We start from the raw sequence: 17316 nt of genomic DNA on the forward strand, positions 1-17316 counted from the left end.
ACAACAAATATGGTCTTATTGTGAGCCTAGAACTGAAGCTCAGTTGCATTTTGTGTCTCGGTCAGGCGTTCCGTTTGATGTGAAGCCATAACATGAGGAACTGCTACCACCATGCAAAAACAAAAGACCAAAGATAGATAATTTCACAAGCCTAATGAAATTCCTCTCCTTGTACACGTCACTTAAGAAGATAGTTGATATGGTGGTTTCTGTGATTGAAAGGTAAGCGGTGACAAATCCTGCCTTGGTGAAATCTAACCGCAGTGGTATTCACCCATTCACCCTTGAGTGGTTAATTTTTTAACCACCAGCCAGCTGACCTAAGGTTTTAGGCCCTCTGAGGTGTATGTGACGTGCATTAATGAGAATTCCCAGGAAGGGTAAAACGGCTGCGCAGTGTTTTTCGGCTTTCCAATACTGAAAAGCTTCACTAATGAGAACATATCCCAGATTTGATAATCAGACCTTCCGGGCACAGAAAGACTCTGCAATCACCGCCACTCGTAACTTAATTAAATGCGAGAGGCCAAAGTTCCTGTCTCGATGAGCGACAAACAGAAAATCAAGCACGTCATCCTTCTAAGCTCTGACGCATTAGTCCTGGCTGAAATTAAGCTTAGGAGAATCAAATGTAGACCAGCGGCCTCAAACATTAGAATCCCTACAAATTATTTAGCGCCGGAGTACACGCAAATGAATAGCGAAAAGTTGAAAAATATTCTCATGCAGCTACTTAATCACCGCTGACTGACTCCGGAAGCCACGACCCTGCGCTGATGATATATTTGATCCACTCGCCGCAATTGTACATTTCAGCTTGTTGGATCTGGCATTCGGTGAATGAAAGCAATGAAAAGGGTGAAGACAAAACTGGGCTTCTCGTATTCATTCCGAGGTATGCGAAACTTTGACGATTATGCTTATTTTCAGATTAAACCACATTTCTGGGAAAAAACTCGCCATATGCTCCCAATCTGAATTATTCCAACCCCATTTCCACTTTTGCTCGTTGTGACTCCGGTCATTTACCTAACCGCCCAAGGTCACTAATGACCAGCAATGGTTTTCAGCTTTAGTTCATGCCAGTTGGTTGTCGTTGAACTAGTCGGACCTCAAGTTCATCGTTCCCAACAAGTTGGGAAAGAGGGCTTTTATTATTATTTCAACGGATAATCCCCGCGGTTTATGAAATTGTCCCCTTTTCGTGCAATACGCACCTCCACAAATTCATCAGTCATGCTTCATTCTGACTGTTGAGGCGTTTTTTACCTTTATTTTACTTCCATTATAACACTACGTATTTCATAATTTGCATAACCGTTTTTGTTTAAATAAGAAAAGCCACAAAAAACGCGCACTTGTACAATTTCACAGAATACAAGCGTGATCACGTGCTTCGAGTCTCTCTTCTGATTTCGCTCGCGCTTGCAGCGGTCATTCGCGAGTCTCATGTACTAACTCTGGTACCAAAACATTTCAGACATCTTCGGAATCTATCATATGTGGGAACTGTTCAGAAGAAGACCTCTGGACCAAGATAATTGGATTATTGTTTATTCGCTGACCTGGGCCAACGACGAACTATTTTAAAGAGAACAGTTGTTAGCGAGTCTGTTCCGTCTGATCTCTTTATTTTTGTATACCCAACCTAGCGTAATCATTTTTATTTCTTTGCCACACACTCCTGGTAAACTAACTTATTGGGTATCCAGACCACTACAATTATTTGAATCAGTTCTACGTAAGTTTTGAATTCCTCGATAAAGTTTCCTGAAGAAAGGTTAAGGCTCGTTTGCCTACGGAAATTTATTGTTTCATGAGAATATTATTTTTGTCGTTCCCTAAATATAGAATTGAAGCTCACTGATAAAATGATGGTTTGGCCCTAGGTGTTTAGCGACTGCACCTTGTTTTTTCTATAGGCCTCAAGCGATTATATTGTGGACACATTGTAGGTAGTGCCTACGGTGCGTCAAACAACAAGAAACCCCTTGTTGTATTTTGGAGCTTACGAAGTATAATTAGATGAAGCTCCGTTTTGATGAAGGCTTAAGGCGGTTCACCTCAAGCCTGCTTGGTAAGGCTGTTGTGGAGAGAAATACCGACTTTGAAGATGGAGCCTTAGACACAACATCACGTACCAAGTTAACACACTGGTTGAATACAAACCAGTTACGATAGTGCAGTTGAAAAACGAATGGATTAATCCCAATATTGAATGTTGGGCCTGAACTTGGCTATAGTCGATTTTTCAGATTTTCAAGCGAAATCTAGAACTTTCCAGCACAGCACGTTATCGCGCCGGAACAACTCCAAGTTTCTTCATTATCAATGGAAGTCTACAAATAATACAGCCTCTGGTGGTGATTTAGAAATCCAAAATTTCACCGCCGTTCGTTATTCGGAGCTTGTGTTTGAGCCCAATTTGTTCTTTGATCACAAATTGTAGAATTATCTCCTGCTCATACATTAACAGAGAAGTGAGGCTTAACCCGAATTTTCCCACACACGCTGATGTAAATTTGATAGCAGTTCGGGAAATACTGGAGCGTATTCTCACTTTGCAGCAACATAACGCTATTTTCACGATAAACTGCAAGCCACAGAGGGGCTGATGCACACAGGTGCGGTGATTACTACCTATAGCTGTCAAGTGTGTCTGGATTAAGCCGTCCAGGCTTTCGGATTATATCTAGTGCATCTGTCTCGTATGTGCATCGTCATACTTAAAGTTTAGCACTAAACAATTTCACAGTAAAATAATCATATGCGTGCACTTTCTTGGCTGTTCTAAATGACCAACCCCAGGCTTATACATATGTTTTGGAGAGCAATCCCGTGTGTAAATTTGAGCTTGGAGATATACCTTTTAGATTAAAAGGTTTGTGCTTTTTACTCCACAATCGAGTAGAAGCATTTCATCCCTTTAGTTTTATGTCAGTGTAACATATTGGAAGATGGAGCCAATAGTAACACAAGGATTTTCAGTTTGAGGTACCCGTAGACCCAGAAAATTCCTCCGTTTATGCAAAAGACCCCCAACAGGAAGGGTGACGTAGTTACAGAAGAAATAAATGTGAAATTAACAGCAGCCTAGGTAACAAATCATATTTTGGCGGAAATCGATTCCCTCTGTCGTAGTAGATAATGCGATATTTTTTCCAAGTGTCAACCCGGAATCTCACGGAAGCTGTGTATTGATTTGCAAAGCCAGTAGTGTATTTAATGCATTAGCTCTTTCTAATGTTACATATAATGTGATAAATCGGTAATTAACATCCTGCTAAGCGCACCACTCGTGGCCAGTAGAATACGTTAATGAATTGCATTGCATATAAGACGGCCAAATTCGATATGAAAGAATTATCTCGCCTTTTACCGACCTCGGTGTCTCAGTGCATGTAACGGGTCTTCTCTCTGGTAATTTTAGCTACAGACTAGGATAGGCTAAGAGAGTACACAACATATTCCCCGTACCTGATATACGGGAATCTGAATAGCTCAATGAAAAAAACGAGCCTGAATTAAAAGAGAACTGATCAGAAGAAATATACTCCAATGTTTCATTTCCAACAACCTGTCCAAAAGCATCTAAAATTTGCATTCTAGCAATTATGCTAAGCACTTCTAAGCTTCACCTCCGTTCATGTTGCTTCAACGCACCCGAAGCCTGGCTACACTGTAGATCTTTCACCCGCATGTCTAGCTTATCCGAAAAATCCATTTCTTCTCCCAATATTTGGACAATCAGTAAGGGCGTGAAACTACCTCACCAGAAAAAGCATCAGTTTCCTCAATTTGATCACAAGTCTCAACCACGGATAATCGAACAAATAGGAACGCGTGTATATTGAAATGCGGTCATTTTATTCAAGATTCTTTTGGATATGGGCGCGCATTAAATGTTAGAATTACCGCTGTCATTGCTGAAACTATCATTTTGCTGGATATTCCACAGATGTGGCTGCACGATAGCAGAAGACCGATTTCCACAAGCCCAACTGTACACAGGCCGTACCCACCCATTCTACCCATCCGGAAAGAACAATTTGTGGAGGGTTCCAGTGTTTTTTTTCAACATTTGTTTGGTCCGTTGCCTCATCCCTTTACATATAGATGTAAGGAGGCCTCTCTGATTGCACCGCCTAAATAAACCGACAAATCATTATAAAAAGTGCTTTTCGTGCAACACGAAAGTCTGCAGTTCAGCGTCTGAAGTGTTGAACCTAGGATTCTGCCACCCACAAAATACGACCGATGCTGAGAGGTTTTCTGAAGGCATATTAACTAATTTATCACTTATGCCATGAAACGGTTGTTTAATCTACACCTTATCCTTGACGGGTTATTCCAAGTTGCTTTGTACACAGACTTGCATACGACCCACATCTTCAAGAAAAGAAGCAATATATAAGGAGAATAGAATAAGCAACAGACATTCAAATTTTGGGCTGAAAACTACCCATTAGTTGTGCGTTCTACTTATCAAAGGCGCATCAATGCAATGTGGGTAGCTAACTCTTCGATGGAAGTGTGAAACGCTTGCATGCTACGTGATCCGGAGGCTGAATGAACCTCAAATTGCGTTTGCTACAAATGACCCAGTTTTTCGCAATTCCGAGGTATTTGCCAGAATTGACCAAATCCACTTTTTCGCGTCTTGACATCAGTGTGAAAAACAAATTCATCAGTGTCAATTAATTGAGAGCCTTAGCTGTTAACTAGGCTTTTGGTAGACCTGCGTGCAACCTGAAGCTGCGAAACTACCACTCGGTCGTGGTTGACAGGGGTTAAAAGTAGAATCATTGATTCCTTTGGCAAATGAGGATGGGGTCAACGCGGAAGAAGCTGCAACAGGCGCCTAGAGTGGTGGGCCAGCGGTCAATATGGCAGGCCATAGCGCATATTCTGCGTTATGGGTTTAGCAAGAGCAGTGTAAGAATGCGGCTCTCCAAATGGAAGAACCTTGTTTGAAGGTTAGCATATAAGCCAATAACCCACAAACTGCCTACGTCGTGTTGCAACGGAATGCTCTTAGACACGATCTACTGGTGTTAGTGTGGGCTTGGCTGCTGTGAGAAGTTCTGTTGCATTTAAAGTAAGGGCGCATTGATGTCGTCAGGTTTAAAACTGGCTGTGTAAAACCGAGATTCCGGGCGATGTAGTTACTGAAACATCACACCTTCAAGGATGCACGCACATATTATCATGGTCAGCGTGCAAACAGGCTCCACAAGACAGTTTGAGCTTTTTGAAACGATTTGCCGTTATCTTTCTGTCGCATCACGTGTATAAATCTGAAGGAAATTCTGTCAGTAAAATTGTCAGCTTTGTGCAAAGCATTTAGTTTACACCGGTCTTAACGAAAATGAGCAAACGAGTACAGTGGGTAAATGGACCTCGATTTAAAGAATGAGAACCGGAATTATTGCAATAAAGAGCACCAAATCAGCTATGCATTCAAACTAAACAGTTTTGACGTTTAGTTTTTAGATAGAGTACAAACATTCAACTCACTCCCTTTCCTCGATTTTCAAAAGCTTTTATTCACTAATCAGTGCATCTTGCTCGCATGTACTAAAATGTCCAGTGATAACATCTTTACAGAAGTTAGCCACATCTGTCTGGGCCACACTGCGACTGTGTCATTTATTCCCGCAGTATCCCGTTGATCATCGGATGTTCCGGCGGAGTAGGAATGAAGCTGGTAACTCTTTGTATTCACTGGAGCAGTGATCCCAGTTATGAAAATCCCGTTGGTAATTATGAATTTTGCACCTGATATGACAACTGGCATCTGGCTTTCCTCTCCTGGTGCCTGATATGTACTCGAGTTTTAATCAGTTTACTTGGCGAAATGAGTATATTCGTCGTTTAAATTACTTCGGTGTTAATTATAATAAACTTACCTATGGTTGGATACGCGGACCACGCTCCGCTCATGGCTATCAGATTAAGGCTTAGGGAACGCACTGTTGCCAACCATTCCTCAGGTTTACTTCGGGAATATGGTTGCAACACCCGTCCTTCACTCAACTACCGATTCCTCGTTATATCTCACTAGTGGTCTATATGCATGTAGAAACAGATATTTCGGTTCATTCAAAATGGCTTAGTTGTACTTTAATCACTTTTGTTTATATCAGAGCTGGCAACAATAAAAATAATGACAAGCAAAGAAGCTATCCATTTGTCGTGGTAAATTCACTACGTGAATTGACATGGTAACTACGTTGTTTCTCACTGAGTAGTCAATTACTCATGTCACCGACACCTATTCCTGGTGTTAAGCATCCTCATATTCTCAAACAGGTGCGCCACACCCATAGGATGGCTACATGCACACTGTCTCTTCATAATTTGTAGCGAACTAAAATGCAGGCAGAAAATTGACATCGTTTGATTCATGCAGCTGAAAACCTTGGTGTCATTGGGTGGGAGTATTTGGCGCCAGTAGTGCGCTACTTCACTGCCCTTGGTTGGGGGCAAGAAAAGAGAGATATTCTAGTGTCCTGTTTTAATAAAAACTCAATCCTTCATCGTGGTATTGTAGCAAAGTTTCCAAGAATTTTCAAAACCACTCTCAACTTTGTTGTGGTGTGGCGGTGTGGACGTGGCCCGAACACTTGAATGATGTCCTTAAACAAACTCCAATCATTCGAACTACGTAAAGTGGTGGAACAGTCAGACTATTTTAATCCGCTTTTTATGTGAAGTCCGGCGTTACTGAAGATACAGTGCGTAGCTCGTATTCAATAAAAAATCTTTCATGACCTAATTACTAAGATATGTTATGAAACCTTGTGCATAATTACAGCGCCAAGTACCAACTGTATTTCGGCCGAAAATTCTCATTTGAGCATGCGATTTATGCAAAAACCTGTATTCTGATTGGTTGGTTGTGCACAAGCCAGGAGGCGCGCGCGTTCAAATTGCAATTGTGCACGAGCCAAGAAAAAAACGGTTAAATGGTTGAAGCTCACAAACCAAGAAAAGATGGGCTTTCACTGCGAGCGAGGAAATGGTTTAAAACAATTTAACGGTGCTGGCTTTATTTCGCATTGAATGTTTTCCGTCTTAATTTGTTACGATTTCCTTGTTGAATGAGGACTAAATTTTTGGAAAATGAGTATTTGTATCCATTTACATGACAAGCATGCTTAAGTCACTGTGATAATTAGAATAGTGGTAGGTATCTTAACTACCGAATGTACGCGTAGTATAGAAGTCCGAATATGGACGAATGAATATCGTATATTCTCGGATATCGCGGGCGTACCATCAATCGCATCGTAAAACGAAGGCATATAAAAATACACTAAACAGAATGAATAGAATAGAGTCAATGTTCACCACAGTCACATTATGCCATCAGCTTAAATCTTCTGTTAAAAAGCAATATTACCGTCGATGTGACGGAATTTTGTTATGATACGATGGTGTTTGAGGGTTAAATAAGGCTAATCAAACTGCTATTACATCGACCATTAGGGAAAACAATTGTACAATTTAAGCAATGGCGGCTGGCTCTACCTTGAGGAGTAAGGCAAAACTCACTTTTAAAGTGAATTTAGATGCTCTCATACCGGGCCGTTTGCGTCTGATGTCAAGTATTCGTTTTTGCCACAACTAAACAATTCAGATTGTTATGGACATAGTTCTTCCCCAAATGAAGGCTACGCAAAAACTAGGTGAATACTTGCTCGATTCACACATATTACACGAGTCAAAGTGGGCTGGCTATTACGTAATCAATATCTGTTGGCCTGCTGTTAACCGACTTGTCCATCACACCCAGCTGGTTGTTTCTAACACTGCCTAAAATGTTGAACAGTAGCATGAGGTACCCGCGACCGGTTTCGCTTCTGTTGGGGTCTATTAGGTGGGCCTAAATTCTTGGGTCTCCATTTGAATATTTTCCCCCAATAATCAGTTCACTTACTCTTGTTGCACTGTTGTTCCACTGTACATACCTTTTTGACTACCAGTTCGACATTACGTTCTTTCCAGAGACACGGATTCTTGGTCTCGCTTCGCAACACACCAACTAACTACTTCCATCCTATTGGCGATAAAAGTCTTCTGTTGGCTTCATCATAGCAGTCCATTGATATACTGGGCCTGTACAGTGTGGTTCTATACCATAACAAACACACGCAAGGTAACTTATTCTCCTGAGAGTCAACATCGTCCAGAACTGAGACTACTCATTTCAAAGGTTCTCCAACTAACTGGACCACCAGAGACCCTGATGCTCCCACAATGAGTGCTGAAGCAGACATCCGACAACTATATATCGATAGCTACTGGCGGGTAGAAGACCAAAACTGGAGCTCCAACCGATGACACATGTTGTATTCGTGCGGAGTTCGGCATAAGAGAACGCTGTGCAAATGACGACTGCAACCGACTTATGATGCGCAGCACATGCTTTTAGATTCCCAGGAGACATCAAATCACTGGGTATTTCAATGATGGTCAAGCCAGTTCCCAAATGAATTGCACCCTAAAGCCAGTCCGATTAGCATCATCTGTTGAAGACTGTAGGTTTTGCCGTGGAACACAAACCGGGAATAAATGTGCTGCAGACCATATCCTTGTAGGTGCAAGGTTCAAGCTTCACCTTACTACTCGGCGCAAACTCCGACCTACAAACGGATCAACTTCAGCCACCCCGAGGACCCATTTGGCTCCCAGACACGGTCATTAGCCGGCCTACCGCTAAGTTGTCACTTCGCGTTGGTTCAACCCTTTTCCTCAGATGACTGGCTCCGTCAAACGATGTCCACACAACAATGTATGCATGCACTTCTCAATTTAAATCTTGATAATGAAAAGATGAAATCTCCAAAAACCATCTGTATCAGCAGGGCGTCCAGCCAGATACAGCGTACGTTTCTCATTCCGGAGCTTAGGTCGCCGGGCCACCCGTTCAGCTAGGAAAAACCGTGCGCATTACTGGTCAGAAACAGCTTCCAGCCTAGAGAGAGTTGAAATTTCCGGTAATCATTCGTATTGCTTCCAGGTGAGCGGTTAGGCCAACGACAATGTCAGAAAAATAGACTTCGAGGCACCGACAACCAACGATGATTGGACTAAGAAAGCTGGGATGGTTGGCTGAACACTTTAGCCCACTGCTTAATTGCCAACCTAGCTATCAACTACTCACTAGACACCACAACCTCCAGATCATACACTGTCAATTTCAACGCCCCAAGCCAATGCAAAATGGCCAATAAGAACAAGCCACTAAGGAACAAAAAGTATTCAGGTGAGTACAGTGTTGCGGTGGAAATCGACATAACCCAGCTCGAACTTACTTGAAAGCTTTTCTGTTACGTATGAAGAGCCGAATTGTGTCTGGTGAGGTAGGTTGCCTCTAAAGTGCTACCAAAACGCTTTCAAACAGGAGACGGAATGGCTCATGAGAACCACCAGGTTATCAGCCCGATACGTCACACGGCCAAAATCTGTACCCAATTGCTATTGCTCCGCCTCACAGAAGTCTCACATGAAACCAAATCAGAGGGATTTCTGTGCTGAATAGGTTGCGTTAACCCAAAATCTACACTACATCTTGTTTCGGAACACCGCTACGTGTTTCAGCAACCAACGATCGCTTGTTTAATTGATTTTCCTGCGGCGTCCGAATTAGTCAACAAGGAATTATTGTTCTATGTCGGAGGTTTATGGTTTATCATATAAGCCACCGAATCTAACCATGACCCAACACTCAGGTACAAGCTCCGCATCCGAGTACGTGGGAAAGAGACTACGAGTTTGTTTTGACATCCTGCGTTCGTGAGAGCTGCCAATTTCAATAACGCCTTTCAAGGTCACCATTGACTGATGGCATCTCCTCAGTGGGTTCCATACCACTTGAATCACGGACCTTGATTTCACTTAAGATATGGTCGTCCCGAGTAGGGATCCAATAAAAATGTAGCATATTAGCAAAATACATTCATTTACTAACTAAGTTGGTTTTTCGAGAGACTCACCTGGAACCCAGCTGAATCTCTCGTTTGTGATGTTTTCAAGCAACTGAACTGCTGCACCAGGCCGCCTCATGTTTCAGTCGTGGGCTGTCGACGGATTTTCAGCAACCTTATCAGTGGTACATTACAAAGATATACATGTATCGCGATATCTCGAATACCGTAGCGACTGAAACATGAGGCGGCCTGTTGCAGGACATTCAGTTGACTGAGAACATCACAAACGAGAGATTCAGCTGGGTTCCAGGTGAGTCTCTCGAAAAACCAAATTAGTTAGTAAATGAGTGTATGACTGTGGCATATTGTTCACCATGTCAGTCACTACGCCAGATTGGACCAGAAACAGATCATGGAAGGGTGAAGTTCTTCATCATGTAAATGGATGTCCAGTCTATCTCATTTAGTGTCAACTGAGAGCCCGTAAACCCAGCCAAATATATGGGCTTCCTCACTAGTGGTCAAGCGCGCCAAAACACAGACGCTTGAATCTACAACAGAAGGAAAGCACACATGCAACATTGCTTTGTGAAAGAGTCCGGAAATCAGCCTTTGAGTGAAGCTCATTGCGTGCATCGATGACGTCCACATCGTTGTTACACAAACCTGTCTTCCGGTCTTCGAAGACGCAGAGTTTCTTAACCAGAGCGTCTGAACGCTTCATGTCGCCAGTGTCCTACCGAGAATTGTGGTGTTGTAGCGGAGGACGACTAACAATTTGGCTTGCAACAGTTTAACCCGATGTTGAGCTACGTGGTCTGCAGGCGGCCTACAGGGTTCAACCTTGGGGCAGATGTTAAACAACGTTGCTCGTGCTTCCTGGAGACAAATAAAACTTCTCCAGGGGGAAATTGACCGCAAAGTAAAGTTGTTTCATATAGGGTCAAAGCAGTAGGAGTGTCTGTACATTGTTCTAAAACTGACATTGAAATGACCAAGATTGTGGATAAATTCCGTTGCAAAGATCTTCGTTCAGCAAGTGCAAAGATGTAAACAAGCTGGAATGGGCCGTTTGTTTGAACAGTAGGTTCAAACTGAGTTTAACTGTTTAAAACTTTTATTATGTAGCGAACCTGTAACCTGTTCAGAATGCCTTCCATGACTACGGTGGATGACAACTCAGAAACCGCTGTCGTCCAACGTGCGCAACACTAACAACCGTCAGAAGAAGAATATTCTGTGGAATAAGCGATAAATCATTTGGAGGGTATTATCTGACTCTGAAGTAACTTTACCAGGTCGAGATGATGGAGTAGCATGAATCATTCCAGAAAAGTGTGGTCACAACTCAAAGTTCAACGGTAGTAAAATGATTCAAAAGGACTGTTTTTGCATACGTCCAAGATAAAAGCTAGGTCGAAATCACTTAGAAAATTTTGTGTGAACAAAGAAACTGAAATAGTGAAGCAATCAGGAGACCACCGAGCACATAGGTGGTGTATTTCAATACAGCTGGCACGTATTTAAGCTTTCGCAATCTGGAAATCATTACTTTTCTCTCATTCACATGAGGAAATGGCTGTTGTGGAATGGGTAGGTTGAGGAAGCGACAGAGAGGTCCCCAGCCCTCTTTGACATCAAACACCAAAAGCCGATCCTTTTGAACTACCCGTTTTACTTCTTCGTTGTGCTCCACAAAACCTCGGAGCACTTGTTCATCATTTGTCCGGTCCACATTAGCACCGAGTTTGACTTGGAACGACAAGTTAGCCATTTCGTTGAAGCCTTTACCAACGATCAGACGTTCGGCCAGTCGATCGAAGAAACCGTTACCAAAAAGTGGTTTGAGAGGGAAAACGGTCTCGCGAACACTTTGAAGCCAGGACTGAGGACTCCGGACTGTCAGTATAACCTGTGTTATGTGACGAGGGAAACGTGCCGAGCATTTAAAGTCGACATTCTAGGCGGTTTAACTTGTGCTTAGACCGGAATCGAATTGATTACAAAAACAGGGGTGCATCATTAAGTTAATTCAGAGGTTTAAAACCACCAAGGATGAGTATGCCAGAAAGAAGATCATCACAGGCAACGGACTGTGACTGAAATGTATGAAACTCCACACATAAAGTGAGTTTTGATGTGTTACACTCCAGTGCCAAACAACGAACCCTCACTGAGCGAACTTGAGTGCGGAAATGCAGGTCAAATAGATGTACTTGCCATCTGCATGGGAACACTCTCGCCTTCTGGGATATATGAACACAGTGAAAGGGAGCTAGCTGAACGTTAAACTCCCAAAAGACATTTGCTTCAATTAAATCGTTTATTTCATAGCCAGTTGGTCATTATTTTGCCAATGAACGCTTATCAGCTCATCGAAATTTCTCAGCTACACTGGATGCCTGAGAAGTTCGAAAATCCTAGAATAACGAAGCGTCCAATTTTTCGATGAGAACACTTTGTGGCACTGAAACAAACCTGATCGTAGAGTACTCTGAGACAGTTTGTCTCACCAATCCAAAACAGAACAAATCTTTAGCATCGGAACGTCAAAAGTAAGCCAGTTACTAAGACAATGCCAACGATACGATGGGTACTTTCTGTCTACACAACGAACTGTGTCGCTCTACCGTTTGTAGTCCTGTACGTCGTGTGAGACGTGTCCGCCAGATCAACATAACACCCACTTTCAAGTAACTTATCAATGAAACCAGTATCGATCGGGCACCTGTCTCCGAATATGAAGTTGTATTTCGGCATTATGAGGCGGACTGATTGGTACTCTTCTCTATGCAAATCGGCAAGTATTCTGCCTTTCTTATTCGAAGGTATCTTCCAGTTTTTCCAAGAGAGGTGGCCAAAACCTACACGGAAAGTGAGACTGGAGATAGCACACCAAATTCCTGGGACTTTTCCTACAGCGGTTGGGATTCGGTCGCAGTTGCGTGTGACTGCAGGCCTTGCAGAATGGTAAGTTCGTTTAACAGCTGACGGCAAACGCTCCTCTGCCGACGCATCAATATCCTTTCCCTGAAATTTGAATTCAACAAAACTGCATTCCAGACCAAGCGGATCCATACCTTCTTTAGTGAAAGCAATCTTTATACGTCTACAAATTCAGGTGATAACCCGTTTGAGTGAACTATCCCCTCCAGATATTTCAGTTCGGTGCCGGTGATAATTTCCACGCAAATTCTTATCGCTCTATCCTGTGATGTCCTAACTAAACCTCCTTTATAGCAAAAAACTGAATGAATGGAGGTGGTGACCAGTTCATGAGTGCTTTTGCCATCTCTTTTGGTCAGTTGGATATCATGAAAAGCAATTGTGCAATTAATCCCTTTGCTCGACTATCGGCTAGATATTTCGGTTCACAGTCCTCAGTGGCAGCAACATCTCTGTTGTTTCTTTCATCCACGTATGTTTTATACTACTCAGTAAATATACCGGCTAGGATAACCTGTTTTACCACGGAACTTGGAACTTGAAACAGGTACTCTCTGTGCGAAACAAGAGTAACCGTTTTTCAGTTCGACTGATGTTATTTCAAGATGAACGTCGTCGGTTTGGACAGAATAAAAAACATGACTTTTACGGTTTCCTGTAGAGGCACACGAATTGAGCAGAGAGGTGGTGCCTAGAGTTATGAGACCACCGCACAGAATGTGTCAGTGATGACTTTTGAATAAACGGATCAAATCAGAACTAGTCAAGTATTAACGCAACAGTTGCGTGCTGTGGGTGAGTGCAGATATTCCTTCTGACTGTTGCACACATTCACTGTACACAAAAGAAGACAGAAACTAATACGAATACGGCCCACATTGATAGCGTTATATGGACTGGAGACATGAAGCCATACAACAGAAACGGATGTTAAAACAAGTTTCTAAAAGATTTAGGATTGTGCTGTACACAACTATGCAATACTCTATATCAGTCATATCGCGCGCGACTTTGGTGTAAACTTAACGTCTGCGCTTTTGAGGACCATCAAATATATCACGATTTGCAGTATACCTGGGATGTGTCGCAACACGTCTGGATAGTGGTAGCTATTCGATTCGTTTTCAAGTCCCAGCAGTACACAGAGTTGCTTATAACATCATGTATGTAGAGCAACTTTCTGCCCTACACGTTAAGAGTAAGCTGGTGGCTCAGGCTTCTAATATCGTATATCACAGTAAAGAACGAGCCCCAAGATGTTGTGTGATACTTTCATAAAAGAAACTACTCACAAGGTTGCTGAAAACTCTTCAACCAGAGAATCCGTATAATAACCAACGAAGTCGTGTTCGTTGGATGGTAGCTGCTTTAACACCTTGGGAATTTCTAGAAAAACTCGTCTAGGTTTTCCACAACGTCTGACCGTTGTGTTCAAATCCTTGTCATCCGTCAAACTCCCGGATCTTTGAGTTGTTACTTCAATGTCATACATTTTAATTTAGCNGCTTAGACCGGAATCGAATTGATTACAAAAACAGGGGTGCATCATTAAGTTAATTCAGAGGTTTAAAACCACCAAGGATGAGTATGCCAGAAAGAAGATCATCACAGGCAACGGACTGTGACTGAAATGTATGAAACTCCACACATAAAGTGAGTTTTGATGTGTTACACTCCAGTGCCAAACAACGAACCCTCACTGAGCGAACTTGAGTGCGGAAATGCAGGTCAAATAGATGTACTTGCCATCTGCATGGGAACACTCTCGCCTTCTGGGATATATGAACACAGTGAAAGGGAGCTAGCTGAACGTTAAACTCCCAAAAGACATTTGCTTCAATTAAATCGTTTATTTCATAGCCAGTTGGTCATTATTTTGCCAATGAACGCTTATCAGCTCATCGAAATTTCTCAGCTACACTGGATGCCTGAGAAGTTCGAAAATCCTAGAATAACGAAGCGTCCAATTTTTCGATGAGAACACTTTGTGGCACTGAAACAAACCTGATCGTAGAGTACTCTGAGACGGTGTGACTCAGTAATCCATGCACTTTACCGAATTCCGATTGTTCAGGATTAACCCTAGAACCGGAAACCAAGGTCACTTCAAACTTGAAACATGATTTTCTTGTTATAAACTTGAGAAGAGTGCAGGAAAAATGAGATATTACACGATATGTCAAGTGTATTCCATTGTATTACTTCGGGTATACACCACCAAATAATACCAGACAAGAAATGAAACAGAACAAATCTTTAGCATCGGAACGTCAAAAGTAAGCCAGTTACTAAGACAATGCCAACGATACGATGGGTACTTTCTGTCTACACAACGAACTGTGTCGCTCTACCGTTTGTAGTCCTGTACGTCGTGTGAGACGTGTCCGCCAGATCAACATAACACCCACTTTCAAGTAACTTATCAATGAAACCAGTATCGATCGGGCACCTGTCTCCGAATATGAAGTTGTATTTCGGCATTATGAGGCGGACTGATTGGTACTCTTCTCTATGCAAATCGGCAAGTATTCTGCCTTTCTTATTCGAAGGTATCTTCCAGTTTTTCCAAGAGAGGTGGCCAAAACCTACACGGAAAGTGAGACTGGAGATAGCACACCAAATTCCTGGGACTTTTCCTACAGCGGTTGGGATTCGGTCGCAGTTGCGTGTGACTGCAGGCCTTGCAGAATGGTAAGTTCGTTTAACAGCTGACGGCAAACGCTCCTCTGCCGACGCATCAATATCCTTTCCCTGAAATTTGAATTCAACAAAACTGCATTCCAGACCAAGCGGATCCATACCTTCTTTAGTGAAAGCAATCTTTATACGTCTACAAATTCAGGTGATAACCCGTTTGAGTGAACTATCCCCTCCAGATATTTCAGTTCGGTGCCGGTGATAATTTCCACGCAAATTCTTATCGCTCTATCCTGTGATGTCCTAACTAAACCTCCTTTATAGCAAAAAACTGAATGAATGGAGGTGGTGACCAGTTCATGAGTGCTTTTGCCATCTCTTTTGGTCAGTTGGATATCATGAAAAGCAATTGTGCAATTAATCCCTTTGCTCGACTATCGGCTAGATATTTCGGTTCACAGTCCTCAGTGGCAGCAACATCTCTGTTGTTTCTTTCATCCACGTATGTTTTATACTACTCAGTAAATATACCGGCTAGGATAACCTGTTTTACCACGGAACTTGGAACTTGAAACAGGTACTCTCTGTGCGAAACAAGAGTAACCGTTTTTCAGTTCGACTGATGTTATTTCAAGATGAACGTCGTCGGTTTGGACAGAATAAAAAACATGACTTTTACGGTTTCCTGTAGAGGCACACGAATTGAGCAGAGAGGTGGTGCCTAGAGTTATGAGACCACCGCACAGAATGTGTCAGTGATGACTTTTGAATAAACGGATCAAATCAGAACTAGTCAAGTATTAACGCAACAGTTGCGTGCTGTGGGTGAGTGCAGATATTCCTTCTGACTGTTGCACACATTCACTGTACACAAAAGAAGACAGAAACTAATACGAATACGGCCCACAGCAGATTTAGTTAGAAGACATCATTAACGAGAAATCCAATTGAGTTTCCCATATAAACCAAATTGATTTGCAAATGTGTGCGTTTCTCGAGAATGTTGTGTGAAATTTTTTCTGAAAATGCTATGCCTCCTAAAGGCTGATCGATAGAATCTGCCCTGGTTCGTCAGCTTTTCGGAGGTGCGAAATTGCGTTTCGTATAAACCTCTTACAGCCAGGAATGGTTTTATTTTTCATAAGAGTACACGCTGATTATACTGATTGACGGTTTAATTCTCCTGTCGTGATGTATGCGCTCTGGTTTAATTCCGCAAAACTTTATATTGTTCTTTTGAAGACGTCATCAGTACGATATTCCTCAATCAACGGCACATTCTGTCAGTTTGGTCTAGATGCTTTTGAGCCATCATTCAATCCAGTGAAATGAGGGGTATTCAGCGAGCAAATTATCAAAAGTTAGCTTCTCCAAGTAGGCAGTATTCATGCTAGATCAAAGTGGATCTCAAGTATCTACAAAGATATCACATAAACAAACGCGGAGCAATTATAGAGTGGAAATTAGTACCTGATTGAGCCTAGAAATAAGTAAAACGAACGTAAACACTTTTATGCAAGTAGTTCGACGGCACAATCAATTAGGATCGATATTTTTTCATGTTCTTTTTCCCCAGCATCGCGCTTGTTCGCGCATTTCAGTTCAGCTGGCGTTTCTTGCATCATATCGATCTGGGGTCAGAGAGGTTAAAGGGCATCCAGGGGAACCTGCATCCCTAGGCCAACCAGTCAACTTTCCATAGAGATCCCAAGAACCAGTTCCACGTTGACATCATATATTTTACGTTTAACAACACAACAGTGTTGGTGGAGTTGTCATTCTACCGCGATGTATATAT

The 17316-nt window shown here is 42.3% G+C and overlaps 2 protein-coding genes across 2 annotated transcripts in view; one reads left to right on the forward strand and one right to left on the reverse strand.

Moving 5' to 3' along the window:
• T265_07668 (hypothetical protein) overlaps window positions 1–17316 on the forward strand; it is a gene marked incomplete at both ends in the record, with an annotated part of 43432 nt that overhangs the window by 12942 nt on the left and 13174 nt on the right. The gene's annotated exons all lie outside the window — the stretch shown is intronic.
• Window positions 11210–17316, reverse strand: part of T265_07669 (hypothetical protein) — a gene marked incomplete at both ends in the record, with an annotated part of 18866 nt that continues 12759 nt past the window's right edge. The window contains one exon of the mRNA XM_009173242.1: window positions 11210–11847. Within this exon, the coding sequence (XP_009171506.1) occupies window positions 11362–11847 (486 nt within the window). The remainder of the gene's footprint in view (window positions 11848–17316) is intronic.

This window comes from Opisthorchis viverrini, assembly GCF_000715545.1.
Source record: "Opisthorchis viverrini unplaced genomic scaffold opera_v5_189, whole genome shotgun sequence".
In the NCBI taxonomy this organism is placed as follows: domain Eukaryota; kingdom Metazoa; phylum Platyhelminthes; class Trematoda; order Opisthorchiida; family Opisthorchiidae; genus Opisthorchis; species Opisthorchis viverrini.